This window comes from Sciurus vulgaris (genome assembly GCF_902686455.1).
Source record: "Sciurus vulgaris genome assembly, chromosome: X".
Classification (NCBI taxonomy): Eukaryota; Metazoa; Chordata; class Mammalia; order Rodentia; family Sciuridae; genus Sciurus; species Sciurus vulgaris.
In genome coordinates, this window is record NC_136471.1 from 40,324,282 (window position 1) to 40,339,800 (window position 15,519).

At 38.5% G+C, this 15,519-nt stretch overlaps 1 protein-coding gene across 9 annotated transcripts in view; it reads right to left on the reverse strand.

Annotated features, from left to right (window-relative positions):
- The window catches only part of PAK3 (p21 (RAC1) activated kinase 3), a 261,916-nt gene that overhangs the window by 43,923 nt on the left and 202,474 nt on the right, over positions 1-15,519 (reverse strand). For all 9 annotated transcript variants that reach the window (XM_079124852.1, XM_079124851.1, XM_079124849.1 and 6 more), the window contains 2 exons: positions 12,060-12,225; positions 3,876-3,939 (listed from right to left, as the gene is read on the reverse strand). In XM_079124852.1, coding sequence (XP_078980978.1) covers positions 3,876-3,939; positions 12,060-12,225 — 230 coding nt within the window. The remainder of the gene's footprint in view (positions 1-3,875; positions 3,940-12,059; positions 12,226-15,519) is intronic.

Here is a 15,519-nt window from a genome sequence, read left to right on the forward strand (position 1 = left end):
ACAAATGTTAAGATCACAGTAAATAGATACATTCGAGTTGCTAGATTATATCTTAAAAGTTATTTTTAAAATACATCTTGATTTTATAAATATATATTTCGATTTTATATTATGACCATTTGGGCTGTGTGTGTGTGTGTGTGTGTGTGCGTGTGTGTGTGTGAAAATGAGCAGTAGAAAGGGAAGCAAATATGCATTAAAAAGACAGATGTGCAGCACACGCCAATATCCAAAGGACAAAGAATGAGATGTGGTGAGGAAGACCAAATCACTGTGAGACAAAGAAATAAAGATACTTTGATGAGAGGGAGAGTGGGAGAGAGAGAGAGAAAGAGAGAGAGAGAACAAGTCAGACGTGCATATACACATGAAAAGTCAGAGCAAAAAGAAAGCTAGAAAGATAAACATTTTCATTAATTCAACAAATATTTATTGATGCAAAAACAGCCACAGAGCGATGAGGGCAGCAGACAAGGGAAGCTTTGTAGTTAAACTTTGAGTCCAGCCAAAGTGAAGCTGGCTGTTGATCATAACTGTATAAATTTTTTTGAAGGACTAGTGAGGGTGGAAGCACATGCTAGATAGTAAAAGAGACAAAAGGAGAAATAAAGTAGAACCCTTATCCTTTAAGGCATATGAAAAAGTTTGTTGGGCCTCCAAGTGAACTATCAGCTGGTTTCACCATTCTTTAAAATGATGAACTCACTGGAAATTTAAAATAGACCTTTCTGCAGAGGACAAGCAGGATTTCTGCTTTAATTTTTCATTTTAGATTATAAGACTTTACAAAGGTACTTAGAAATAAAGAACTTTACTTTTCACCTTTAGAGGTCAGGGTATAAATAACAGGCAGAGGGGGAAATCTCCTTGGTATGCAAAGTTGCTTGGTGGCCTAATCTTTGTTCCTGTAGGAATTAGTCTTGCTTCATTACCTGGGAGATATTTGAAACCATTTCTTACTTTTTTTCCTTTTTAAATTCAATGCTATTGTTGGCTCAGTTGGGTCTTGGTGGGAATGAACAATCAAAACAAAATTATAACATCTCTCCTTCCCACCTCTCAAAAAAGAATTCTGTTTGACAAAAGCACTTTACGAAGAAATAAATAAACAGCTTACATTTAAACCTACAATTAAAGCTGTTCTGTCCACTAGAAAGATAATGTGAGGTGGAAAGAATAAAATAAAAAAAAGAAAAATAAGACAAATGGTATTACATCAAACAAAAAGGAAAAAATAAAGCAAAGAAACAACTTACAGGATGATAGAAAATATTAACAAACTATATATCTGATAAGAAGTTAATACTCAGAATATACAAGAAATTCCAGTGAGAAAAATGATACAATTTTAAAAATGAGAAATAGGGCTAGAAAAAAACAAGGAAATAGACCTAAGAAGACATACAAATGTTCAATAGGTATCAGAAAAATTGGTTAATGTCACTACTCATCAGGGAAATACAAATGAAAATTTCAGTGAGGTATTACTTTACTATAGTAATAATTCATCAAAAAGACTGACTATAACAAGTACTGGAAGAAAATGAAGAAAAGGAAATGCTCACATTCTGTTCTTGAGAATGTGAATGGAAGTTCCCCAAAATACTAAAAATAGAATTACCATATGACCTGGTAATTCCACTACTGGTAGAAAATCCAAAGGAAATTAAATTAGTATGTGAAAGAGACATTTGCACTCCCATGTTTATTGTAGGACTATTCACAATAACCAGGAAGTGGAATCAACCCAAGTGTCCATCAACTAATGGACAAAGAAAATGTGGTGATGGGCACAATGGCGAAAGCCTGTAATCCCAGTGACTCGGGAGGCTGAGTCAGGAGGATTGTGAGTCCAAAGCCAGTTTCAGCAAAAGTGGGGTGCTAAGCAACTCAGTGAGACCCTGTCTCTAAATAAAATACAAAATAGGGCTGAGGATGTGGCTCAGGGATTGAGTGTCCCTGAGTTGAATCCTCAGTACCCCCCCAAAAGAAAATGTGGTCATATATGCAATGGAACACTATATAGTCATTAAAAGGAATGAAATCTTGCCACTTGTACCAATATGACTGGAACTGGAGGATATTAAGTAAAACAAGCTAGACAAAGAGAGACAAGTACTCCACGATCTCACTCATATGTGGAATGCAAAAACATTGATCTTATAGAAGTTGAGAGCAAAATAGTGGTTATCAGAGGCTGGGGAGTACAGTACGGAAGAAGGGTTGTGGAAAGATTGGTCCATGGATATGAAGTTATTGTTAGGAGAAGTAAGTTCTGATACTCATTTTATGCTGTGGTGGCTATGATCATGATAATGTAATGAAAATGTTATGTTTCTAAAAAGGTGAAAGAAAAGACTGAATGTTTTCAGCACAGGAAGAGATATATACTGGAGGAGATAGATATGCTCACCCTGATTTGGACATTTTGTGATATTTACATGTACCAAACATCACATCGTTGCCTACAAATATGTACAATTGTTATTTCAATTTGAAGAAAAAGTTAAAAAGCAAAAACAACATATAAACCCTATTTTAAACCTCCTAGCGTTACATTTTAAAACATTTTCAAAAGTGCAATTAATTTCAATAATATATTTTATTTAATTCAACATGTTTAAGTTTTAGCATCTCAACATCTACCAATATACAATTTACCAAGGAAATATTTCACATTCTTTTCTCATGCTGTTTCAAAATTAGGTGTATATTTTATATTTACAACATGTCTTTCAATTTGGACTAGCCAAATTTCAAATGCTCCACAGCCAAATGTAAATAATGACTACCATATTGAATAACAAACAGATCTGGAAGTCTATTTCCAAATGGAGTGCATCTCTCTCCTTTACTGATAGCATTTCCAGAGTCTTAACCAATTAAAATAAAATCTGAAGCCAGCTTTTCTTTTCTTAGGCCCCTCAATACATAATATTGTCTTTTTACAACCTGTCTTGTAGTATTTACCATTGAAGCACAAAGCAAATGAGTTGAGGATTGTATATGGACTTGGGAAGGCACAGTTCTTTCAACAAAACTTTTCCTATTTCAAACACTGTTGCTTACTCAGGCCCTCCCACTTATTATCACACTAAGGCCTGAGAGATAAACCTAATTATAGCTGACTTGCAAAACTGGTGAGCCCTACCTTCAGCTCCAGTGCATGATCTAACACTATGGTCCCCATGTCTAGCTAATGTTCAGGATTATCAGAGGAACTTTTTGCAAAGTTTTGATTCCTAGAGCTCATGGAAGACTCCTATGTCAAATCTCTGTCACTGGAAACTTGGGGATCTTTATCTTTAACTTGTTGAAAATGATGTACACCATCTCATTTGGGGATTATCTGATCCGTTTCCTCAAGACTCAAATAATCAACTCTGCCTACCTCTCAATCATTCAGTAAGGATTTCCCCCACCTTCATTCTGTCATTTTGCTGTCTGACAAAGAAACAGGTTCTTAATCACACCATATGTGTGGGGGAACACAATAGAGGGAGTTTTCATACAGGGCAAGCATTTCTAGAATTTTACTGCTTTTCTAGGTAAACAAGTTTGAAACTATTAAATATATGGGGATCAAGATATTTGATCAATATATCTGCATACAGTCAGTAGATTCAAACTGGTTTACCTAGAAAATCAGCTACAAACTTCACTGTCAGTTCAACAATAGTGAAGATTCCAGCAGATATGTTTGTAGGTTAATTATCAGTCAGTCCGCCAGCTGGAAAGACCAATATTAAGATTGCAAAATACAAACACAATCCAAGAAATGAGAAGCATGAATTAGCAGGAATGCAAGCTGTTATTGAATTTTAATACCTGTTGCTGAGGTTCATCTTTTGATATCTCAAATAACAATGACTTACCCTTGACCAATTTTTTCAAATCTTGTATACTTTTTCTTCGGGTCCCCAACACTCACGATGCTTCCTAGGAGAGAGGAGGAAAATGAAGAGAGAGAGAGATTTAAACTGATTAATTGATTCCCTTTAATAATTAAAATTAAGATACAAAGTCAATCACAAAAATTAAACAAATACTCCTGTGACTTGTATAACTTACATGAAAAATGTTACTTTTTATTTGTTTTAAAAAGAAATAGTAATATATGAATTAAAGTAGTAATAATAACCCATGTTGCTTATATTAAAATTGATAATTTTTTTTTTTTTTTTTTTTTTTTTTTTTTGCGGTGCTGGGGATTGAACCCAGGGCCTTGTTCTTGCAAGGCGAGCACTCTACCAACTGAGCTATCTCCCCAGCCCCTAAAATTGATAATTTTAAAATATATTTTTAGTTGTAGATGGACATAATACCTTTATTTTTATGTGGTACTGAGTATCAAACCCAGTGCCTCACATGTGCTAGGCAAGGGCTTTTCCCCTGAGCCACAAACCAAGCCCAAAATTAATGTTTGGGAAAAAAAAATGGTTGGTCATGAAATTCTCATAAAATAATATTATAGATCAGGAAATGAAAACATCTAAGAATTTTTTTACAGACTACTATTAAAATCATCATACTCTCTGAACTAAAGTTAATCACTATACTACATTCAATTCTGCTGAAAAAATTTCTATTGAGTAATTACTATACACCTACTTCTGTGCTAAGGACAATGAGGGATAGGAATGCATATAATGAAGAACAAAGTTTGATCATAAAGTAATGAGACTTATGCTTTTTAAAAACATTATCCCTGAACCTAGGACCTTACTAGTGCTTCAAACATTTGAACAGCATTATTGACATATGATTTACATACCATGAACTTTAGCCATTTAAAGGGCACGATTCAACAGTTTTTAATATATTTACAGATTTGTGCAAACATCATGATGTAATTTTAGAAAAATTTATCATTTTTAAAAGATACCTTATACTTGTTAGCAATTACTCTCTATTTTTCCTCAGTTTTCTAAACTGTCTCTGAGCAAGCACTTAAAAGTTTCTGATCAACAGGATCAAAACCAAATACCTTAGTTGGGCACAGATTCTTCACCATCTGATACCATGTGGCTCCTTTTAACAGATATAACTTAATATTCTTCTTTTCCTTTCTCTTTATCCCTCCTAACTTGAATTTACACGCTATCCATCACTATTCAGTGCATAGGTCTTCATATAGACTTTCCCATTCCCCTTCCTGTCTAACTCATGAATTTGTAATTATTATTTAAATACAATCATAAAGCACTCTCCTTTTTCAAATCTTCTATGATCCCTCTAATGAGACTTACATGCTTTTCCTGGAGGTCAGGATATTTGTCTTTTCAGTTCTAAATTCAGTGCCTAGAATAGTGGCTGTCATTCAACCAATATTTGTCTGTTAAATGGATTAGAATCAAAAATTATGGGGCTGTGGTTGTAGCTCAGTGGTAAAGTGCTTGCTTAGCATGTGTGAGGCACTGAGTTCCACCCTTAGTGCCCCATAAAAATAAATAAAACAAAGGTATTATGTCCATCTATAACTGAAAATATTTTTAAAAAGAAATTATATATTTGAATGCTGTGTGCTGTGTCTATAGATGATACCTCATGCAAATTTAGTCAATATCTATTCTCTGGGCCAGTGGGTAACTTAATTAAGATCTAATAACACACAGGATACCTTGAGATAAAAATAGTAAAGGGTTTCACTCATGGACTATTCATCAGATGGTTGAGGTTTCTTTGTTGTTTTTTGTAAAGGGTGTCCATGTTTCAGTAAGGTTAAATAAGACTTAGGCAATATAAGAGTCGATATGATATTTTTTCTAGTATTTCTAATCTTGCTCAGTGCTATTGTCAATTCACCCACTCTGTAGCCTGGTCAGAAATATGGAAGTGATCTTTGATTCATCCCTTACCTTCACTGCTCTCATTCAATTTCCTACCAAGTCTTGGGTCTGTATCTCTTTACTTCCTAGACAACTTTTTAATCTGTCCCTTCCTTATTATTGCCACTTTAGTTTGGCTCTCATAAACTTTTGCTTTTCTTTGTAATTTTTCTACAGAAAATAATGAACATTTATTGACCTTATTCATTATATAGTTGAACCCTAGTTCTCTGTTTGCTCTCATCATCTTTTTTCTGGGTTATTCCAGTGGCCTCCTGTTTCCACCCTCTGCCCATTCCAGACCAGGGTCCACACCTCTCCCAAGAAGCTGGAAGTAGATACCTGACCAAAACATGTGATTCTCTGGTTCAGGATATCATAATGGTTCCCTAACATCTACAGGGTAAAGAGCTAAATTCCTTGGCATAGAATACAAGGTTTCTTATCATTTGGTTCTAATTCTCGATCACATCTTTTACCACTAGAACCTTATCATCTGATCAAAACAAACTTAATTGTAGCTCATGATTAGCTTCTGCTTAACAGTTTAGATGCATCTTCTACAACTCCAACAAGACCCACCACTACCAATTCTCTGTTCAAATAACATGACTATATTAGAGATCCTAGGCATACGCTGTTAAATCTTCTTTATGTGCCATTCTCTACCTGGAATGTCCTTCCCACATTTTCTCCATGGCAAGTTTCTATTCATGCTTTCACAACAGCTTAGATGTGGCCTCTTTGAGGAAGTTTTCCCTGATCCCTATGAATAAAGGCAGTAACTTCCCTTCTCTGTGCTACTACTATAGTTTTCCTCTTCCTTTTTTTCCTCTGTCCTTACTGGATCATATTATCTAGTTTGTCATCCCTGATTAGACTGTTTCTTAAACATGGGAGTCATGTTGTATCACCTCTGTATCCTTAGTGCTTCCTTACACAATGCTGTTTATGAAATATATCAAGCACTCAGTAAATATTTCTTTAATTGAACTCAATTCAAATTAGGCATTGGCTTTTATAAATGCCCCATAGTTTCAGATGGGGTAAAGAATACATGTTACGTGAGCTATCTCTATAGAATACCGCCCACTTAGCAATTTCTGAGTTATTTTATTTTTCAAATTGTCTGAAGATTTCCCCACATCACTGAAAGCCATATTTTTTCAAGTCAGTTATTAATGGGTAAGTGCCTGGATCTTATTTTTTTTCCTAATGAAATGATGATTTTAAAGTCACTTGAAACCATAGTTTTATTAAGCAGTTTATAGTTTTCTAAGAAAGTTTTACTATTAAGTTGCTGAGCAAACTCTTTTCCATAGACTGATCAAAAGCAAATAAGCTTCGGCCCAAGCCACTTTCTGAATTATGACCAATTCCTATTGGCGGGGTTCAGTTAATGAGGCTCTATGGTAGTAAATTATTCAACTTTTATTTCCATGGTATGTAGGGTAAAAAAAAAAAACCTGGAAATAAATCCTCTCATGAGGATTACCAAAAGACAACCATTTTCCTGAGATTCTGCTTCTGAATTTAACTGCTGTTCAAATAAAATGGCGTCCCCTCACCCATTACCCTTCACAGGAGAGTGTGTGCTGCCATCTACTGATGTTAGGCAAGTGTATAGGAGGCCTTGTTTACAATTCTGAGTAACAAAATAAGCTTTTAAAGTAATCTCTTTCAGAGCCACAATAATTTGCTTTTATCAATTACAATACAGCAAAAGAAAAACATTGTGACATAATATTTTAAAAATTGGAAAAGTCAGCAAATCAAAATTAAGAGAAAAAATGATAGCAATATCAAAATAATTTCCTACCAAAGCAATTCCCTAAACAGGAAACAAACCATTCACTTTACGGTACCAGGTTTTAAGAGATCACTAAATGCTAGTATTTGAGAAAAGGGTTCATGTTGTGGTTTCAGCGGCAGAAATCCCATCAATATATTTTCTGACATGTTAAGCTAAGTTGAACTCCCACCATTAAAAGATTATCCCTTTGGCATAATGAAGTTTTTGATTACTGAGAAAAAGAAAAATAGTTTGCTAAATTAATATCACCTCTATATGAGGATGAATTAAGAAAGAGTTTTGAGTGGGAAATGCTGGGGGAGGGGAAGGAAAAGAATAATAGGTGCTCATGGGACTCTAGAGGAGGGAAGATGAAGACAAATTTCCTGCATTGCATGATTTTGCTGACAGTGCCTTTTGAAAATTTTAACTAAAATATAGGGCTTTTTTTTTTTTTTTAATTTTCCAACAGATCCAGACATACCACAATGAACAAGCCAGACCCAGGCTATCTGTCTGTGTAAAACTGAAAGATGATCTGTTCATTTCAGCCATTAATGATCCCTTGGTCTGGCCCCCACAATCAGTATCTGCATGGAAGATGAATAGCCTAGTCGTTCTGTGGTTTGGACTGCCCACCTCCTAGCAATCAGATCCCTGAGGATAAAGGTGAGGATGATTAAATAGAGGCTTCCTTTTCCTCCTCCTCATGCTTGTGGGGTCCACTCTGGTGTGGGATGTAGGCCATCCTTCAGTTTCCCTGCCTCCCTTTACCCTCTCCTTTGTCTCTCAGCACAGGCTCTCCTACTCCTTCCCCAAACTGTAATGATACCCCCCAATTCCAGGTCCTCGATCACTTTCACAAAGAGACAATGCATGTGAGATTCTTTGTTTCATTCTGTCCCACTATAAGTACTGAAAAATATGGTCACTCTCATCTAGTGAAAATAGCACAAGTCACTTTTTAAAACTTTGTACTTGTAGATGGACAGGATGCCTTTATTTTATTTATTATTTATTTTTATGTGGTGCTAAGGATGGAACCGAGTGCCTCACACATGGTAGGCAAGTGCTCTGCCACTGAGCCACAGCCCCAGCCAACAATAGTCATTTTTATGCTATTGTTTATTTTGATAGATGTCTTACACACTTTAACTCATTTAGTCTTCACTCATTATATTCCTAATATCATCTCCATTTTTTTAGATGAAGAAACTGAAGTTAAGAGAGGTTAATTGATTTGCCCAAGCACACACCACTAGTCTGTGTCAATGAGTCAGACCCACTTATGACTCGGTTCAATACTTGTCCCAGCTGCTAGAGTTATAGCTCAGTGATAAAGCACTTATTTAGCATGAGCACGGTTCTGGGTTCCATCTCCAGCACCAAAACAAAACAAAACAAAACTTGTGTGTTTCATTGTATTACCTTATTAAGGCTTCATATTCATATGAGAAAATAATATCTACCAGTTTTTAAATAACTGGATGTGCCAGGTACATTTGCTGAGTTTATTACATGCATTATTCTCATTTGATTACCACAATGGTAAAAGGTTAATACCACTTACTACTAATATCTCAAGTGATGAGGAAAAGAAAGGCCCAGAAAAGTTAAATAACTAGATCAAAGTGACACAGTTAGTAACAGTGGGTCTGCAATTTGAATCTGGGTGTTTCTGACTCCAATGTCTGTCCACTTAGGTTGAGCTCCCTAGAATCCATCCTAGAGACAGAGTTCTTAAATGTAGTTATGATTCTTAACTTCGTTTGGCAGATAAGAAATGAAGCTCACTGGGGATAAATGACTTGTCTAAGGTTACCCAGTGTGTTAATGGCAAAGTGCACAGAGAGGGCGATCATGAAGCAAGGGCAACAAAGCACAACCTTGCAGACTTTGACATGTAGTTCAGCCTGGATCTACTTATTAAGAAGCACTCCTCCATTTCTCTGCTGGTTCTGCCTGCCAAGATCCACAGGTATAAGGTAAACAGTCACAGGTGACCTGCTGACTATAGGAAAAGTGATTTTGAGCCTAAGAATAAAGTCTAATACAGAAAAGAACACTCAATTTTTAATAAAAATGTTATCAAAAATAGCTTTTCCCTCTCCATTGTGTTGCTTACTGTATAAGAGAATAAACAAGAAATCATAGAGGCCACATCTCCAGGACATTTATAGTTTGCAAGACAAGTAAGAATTCAGCTTAGGAAAATAATGTTTGTCAGCTACCTTAAGAAAGGTACAAATGCATTTTCATTACGATCCATCCAATGAGATTTGAAGCAGATACTCAATATCAGACTGTTTTACTAAAGAAGGCTGTAAGATGTTTAAAATCTAATATAATCTCACCAGTCATATCTATGTGTACAGAACAAAGGAAGAAAATAAGGAAATAGTCTAAGTAATTGAACTTAAATTATCCAGGTGATTCTTTCATTTCTTCCTTCCATTTTACATAAAGAGTTGGAATACGCAGAAGCAAACTGGGTAATGGAAAATGTGTAAGCCTTGAAGTCCTACAGATAGGCAGTTAAAATTTGGCTCTGTCACTCATTACTGTAGTTTGGTGACTTGGTCACTTAAGCCTTTTAGAGCTTACTTTCAGTGACCTATAAAATAAGGACATTCAAATCTATCTCAAGGGATTACTGAGAAAATTAACCCTGATAATGTATGTAAAGTGGGCAGCACAGAAAGCGCACAGTAAATGTGAATGAATATGGTTGTAATAATAAATGGCTGGTACGAGTGCTAGAAGCATATTTAATCACATAGAGTAAAGTCAGTTTGCTGAAGTCCCACAATTTCAGTTGTGAGTGCTCATTAACGGCTGCAAAGTCAACCTTTGCCTTTCCAAAAAACCTCTAGTTCAAAACGTCTCAACTTCATAAGTGATGACATATGGGGATGGATAACACTTGGTTGTGAAGGGGAAGGAAGGAAAGTATCCTGTGCATTGCAGGATGTTTAGAACATTGCTCGCCTCTATCCACTAGATGCCAGCAGCACTCTGAATTGTGACAACACTGTCTGCAGACATAGCAATATGTCCCCCACAGAGGAAAAGGGTCCTGACCACCACCTCCTCAGAGCCTCCTTGTGGCCTACGGGTGGAACTGCTCGCTTCCTTTTCTCAGTTCCCTTTTAGATCAATTGTCTGAAAACAGATTACCTCTTATTCTCTGATTGTACTGTGCTATTAAACCTTATGCTTCAAAGAAAATTGTAAGTTTCTTGTTTATAGAAAATTATCTTTCTATTGTGTCTTCAAAGTTTCTTACATAAAAGTAGGAACTCAGCAGAGGTGTATTTATTTTCACGGTTTTTTTTTCCATTTATTTAAAAAGTATTTGTTGAGTGACTGTGTATTAGGCACTCACTATGAATTGGACATATAGGGAAAAAAACAGTGTCACTGCCTTATTAGAATATCTACTGAAGGAGACAGACTACTGTGGTGTGAATTTTGCCATGATAAACAATAAATATAGTAGAGGGAACCTTCTAACTCAGACTGGGAAAGTCAAGGCAGGCTTTTTCAGGGAGGGAAATTTTGAGGTGAGTTTTAAAGGATGAGTAGCACTGATTGCAATTTTGTATGAGTTTAATAAATATGATGCATAGACCTTTGACTCTTTTTAGAAGAAAACCTGAATTTTTATCTTCTTGACCCAGAAAACTGACTAGAACATTAGTGTTTTGAAAAACTGGTAAATAGTGTATGTGCACAAGCATATACATGCTAATGAAATTGTGGTAGGAGACTATGAACATTTGCTAGCTCTGTCCTCAACCCCACATAGAAATACTACTAAATTAAGGGAAAGGGCTATTTTATTTGTAGTTGCAAGTTGTGATTAACTATGATGGGCTCTGAGGTTGACTTTTCTATCGTGATTGGTCAGTTGGGACCCTTGGGGTAAGATTATAAGACTACTATATCCTTCTTGGTGTTTTAATTTCTTTGTGTGTGTGGGGAGACTAGGAATTGAATCCATGGGTGCTCTACCACTGAAGTATATCCCTAGCCCTTTTAATTTTGAGAATATCTAGCTAAGATGCCTAGGGTGGCCTCAAACTTGTTATCCTCCTACTTCAGTCTCCTGAGTCACTGGGATTACAGGCGTCCACCACTGTGCCTGGATTGGTGGGGTAATCTTAAGACAAAAACCTCTTATGTGATTTGTTTTGTCATGCTGTTACCTTAATTGATATTTTTTTCAAGTAAAAATATTTCATTGTTGTCAAATTAGGAGAGTTATCTAGTATATACGGTGAGTCCCAAACTTTTCATCTCATGACTTCAGGTATCCTGGAGTTCATACAAGTAGATACAAACTTCTAAAAGATCAATCCTCCTTCTAAATGAATTATGAGAAAGTTTCTCTTGAAGAAAGTAATGATGGCAACAAACCAATAAACAAAAAAACTCACTTAGCTTCTCTAGGATCTCCTCATCTGTCATCTTGGATTTTTTCCTTTGCCGATCTGTATTCCTGTACAAAGTACTAGAATTGGCATTTTCAGCAGAAGGTGGTGTGACTTCTTTATTTGGTGCTGCTGGTGAAGCGATAGATTCAACCACAGAACGAGTATAGATCTAAAATACACAATAACAAAAAGGTCTGTAATGAAAACAACAGGTCAAGGAATAACTATGATATTGAGATACATTCATTTCAATGAGCTTTTAATTTTAATTTCATTTTTAGGGGGTACCAGGGATTAAACTTAGGGATACTCAAACACTGAGCCACATCCCCAGCCCTATTTTATATTTTATTTAGAGACAGAGTCTCACTGAGTTGCTTAGCACCTCGTTTTTGCTGAGGCTGGCTTTGAGCTCAAAATCTCCTCAACCTCCCGAGCTGCTGGGATTATGGGCATGCACCAGTGTGCCCAGCTCAATGAGTTTTTAAAAGACAACAGATTATCTATTTAAAAAGAACTTCAGGTAACTTCAACTACACTGCAATTAAAAGATCCTGGCAGCTAATCTTTTGAGGTCCCTGTACATCACCCTGCTAATTCTGTTTTTGGTGCCTCTGCCTATGCAATTCTTCGTATCTGGTTCCTATGGATTTTGTTCTCCATCTTAACTTCTGAAGTAGTTTTATAACTTAGCAGTATTTATGTATTTTTGTTCTAATTAACTCATTATTTAATGTGATAATCTTGTGTTCTCAGTGACTTAAAAACTAGCATCATAATGGTTCAAAACCATATTTGGAGAAAAGATAACCTTTTAAACAAATGGTGATAGAAAAATTGGATATACATATGTAGAAGAACGAAACTTGACTGATATCTCATTCTAGACAAAACTAAACACAAGGCAAATCAAAGACCTAGGAATTAGAAAAGACACCCTGCAACTGCTAGAAGAAAGTGTAAGTATAACACTCTAACATGCCAGCACAGGAACTGACTTCCTTAATAAGATTTTGAAAATGCACAGAATAAAATTAAAAAATCAGTAAGCAAGAAGGCATCAAATTAAAAAACTTCTGCACAGCAAAGATAGTGATTAGGAGTGTGAAGAGAGAGCCTACGAAATGGGAGAAGATCTTTGCCACCTGCTCCTCAGGTAGGACATTAATATCTGGAATATAAAAATAACTCAAAAAACAACGCCAAAAAAACTCACACAATAAATGGGCCAAATAATTAACATCTCTAACAATCAGGGAAATGCAAATCAAAAGTATATTGAGAGGGGATTCAAGATGGTGGACTAGAGGGTGGCTGCGTTTCGTGTTGCTCCAGGACTCAGGACTCAAGAAGAGGAGATATAGAGAGCCTTGGGACCAACTCAAAGCAGCCGGGCGAGAGTCTCCCACTGGGCAGGCATCCCGGACAGGGCGGTAGCCCCGAAAGCAGGGATCATTGCAAAGTAGAGCTGCCGGCGAGGCGCCCCTCCCCCCGCCGGAGCAGTGATCGCAGACAGCTGGGAGCATTGGAGAGGTGGCTGTTCACCACAGCGCTTGGACTCGGCGCAACCCACCCGGGCTCTGGGAGGCTGCCCAAAGGAGAAGGTGCTTGGTGAGCTGCTTGGACTGAAAGCGACCACCCCTGAACACAGGGGGCTGCCCACAGGAGAAGGAGAAATACGGGCTCGGCACGTCGCTTGGACTTGGAGCAGCTGCGCCAGGGCTCTGGGCGGCTATCCGGTGGAACAGCGTGGACTCAGGACTCAAGAAAAGGAAATATTGAGAGACTTGGGACCAACTCAAAGCAGCCGGGTGAGTGTTTCCCACTGGGCAGGCGTCCCGGAAGGGGCGGTAGCCCCGAAAGCAGGGAACTTTCTGAAGTAGAGCTGCCGGCGAGATGCCCCTCCCCCCACCGGAGCAGTGATCGCAGACAACTGGGAGCATTGGAGAGGTGGCTGTTCACCACAGCGCTTGGACTCGGCGCAACCGACCCGGGCTCTGGGAGGCTGCCCAAAAGAGAAGGTGCTTGGTGAGCTGTTTGGACTGAAAGCGACCACCCCTGAACACAGGAGGCTGCCCAGAGGAGAAGGAGAAATACGGGCTCGGCACGTCGCTTGGAGCAGCTGCGCCAGGGCTCTGGGCGGCTATCCGGTGGAGCAGCATGGTGAGTGGTTTGGTCCCAGAGCATCCGCTCCTGAACACAGGGGGGTTGTCTGGAGAAGGAGGAGGAGCGCGGCGGGGTGCTTGGGCTCGAAGTGACTGCACCAGGGCTACGGGAGGCAGTCGGGACAAGAAGGTGCACAGTGAGTTCTTGGAACTCGTGACGCACCAGATCTCTGGGTGACTGCCTGGTGGAGAAAGAGGTGCGTGGTGGGTCACTTGGTCTTAGAGCGACCGCACGGAACAACAGGTGGCTGCCGGAGGAAAAGGCGTGTGGCGGGTCACTGGGACTCGGAGCGATTGTAAGGGGCTCCAGGTGGCTGCTCAGAGGAGGAGCCGCATAGCCAGGCGAAAAGTGCAGAGCAGGGTCCTAGACGGCTTCTTGGTGGAAGGGCCCCACAGACAAACTGAGGGGCGGAGCGAAGGCTCCAGGACAGCAGGCAGCTTCTCTGAGGAGAGGCAGCCGAAGGAGATTCGTTTGTGAAGGGAGAGGCTTCCAGGCCCAGGAGGTAGGGCCGGGTCCCTGGGAACATTGCAGAAGAAGGCTGCCCAGACCAGGCGGTAGTTGTGAATTGAACGGAACCTCTGGGAGGAAAACCGACCAGCGAGATCTCCCCACCGGGTGACTCCTCCCTGTTGGGTGAGGTTCTCCCAAAAGGACTGTAAAATCAGAGACACAGGCCCAAACTGGTCTTGCATCAGCCCACATCCTACTTCCCTTCTGGATGACCATTCATCAGCAAGTGAAGGTACCTCTGCCCACTAGCAGGGAATATACCCCACCGGAAGGCCACCACCCCTAGGGAGTCAGCTCCCTTGTGGAACACTGCATTATCAACTTCCTCCAAGATTTCAGGCTACTGAAGACTAAGAGGGGATATAATAGAAATCTTCAGGGATATTATAAGACAATAGAGGAAATCTGCAATATCACAGCGGTCAACTGATACCTGAACAATATGAGAAAACAAGGAAAGAAAATGCTGCAAACAAATCTAGATGTTACATCAATGAAACCCAACGACAGCATGGCAGAAGAAATGACAGAAAGGGAGTTCAGAATGTACATAATTAAAATGCTCAGGGAAGCAAATGACGAGATGCAAGAGCAAATGCAGGCACTGAATGATCGCTCCAATCGACAGTTAAAAGAGCAAATACAGGAAGCAAAAGATCACTTCAATAAAGAGTTAGAGATATTGAAAAAAAACCAAACAGAAATCCTTGAAATGAAGGAAACAATAAACCAAATTAAGAACTCCATAGAAAGCATAACCAATAGAATAGAACACCTGGAAGACAGA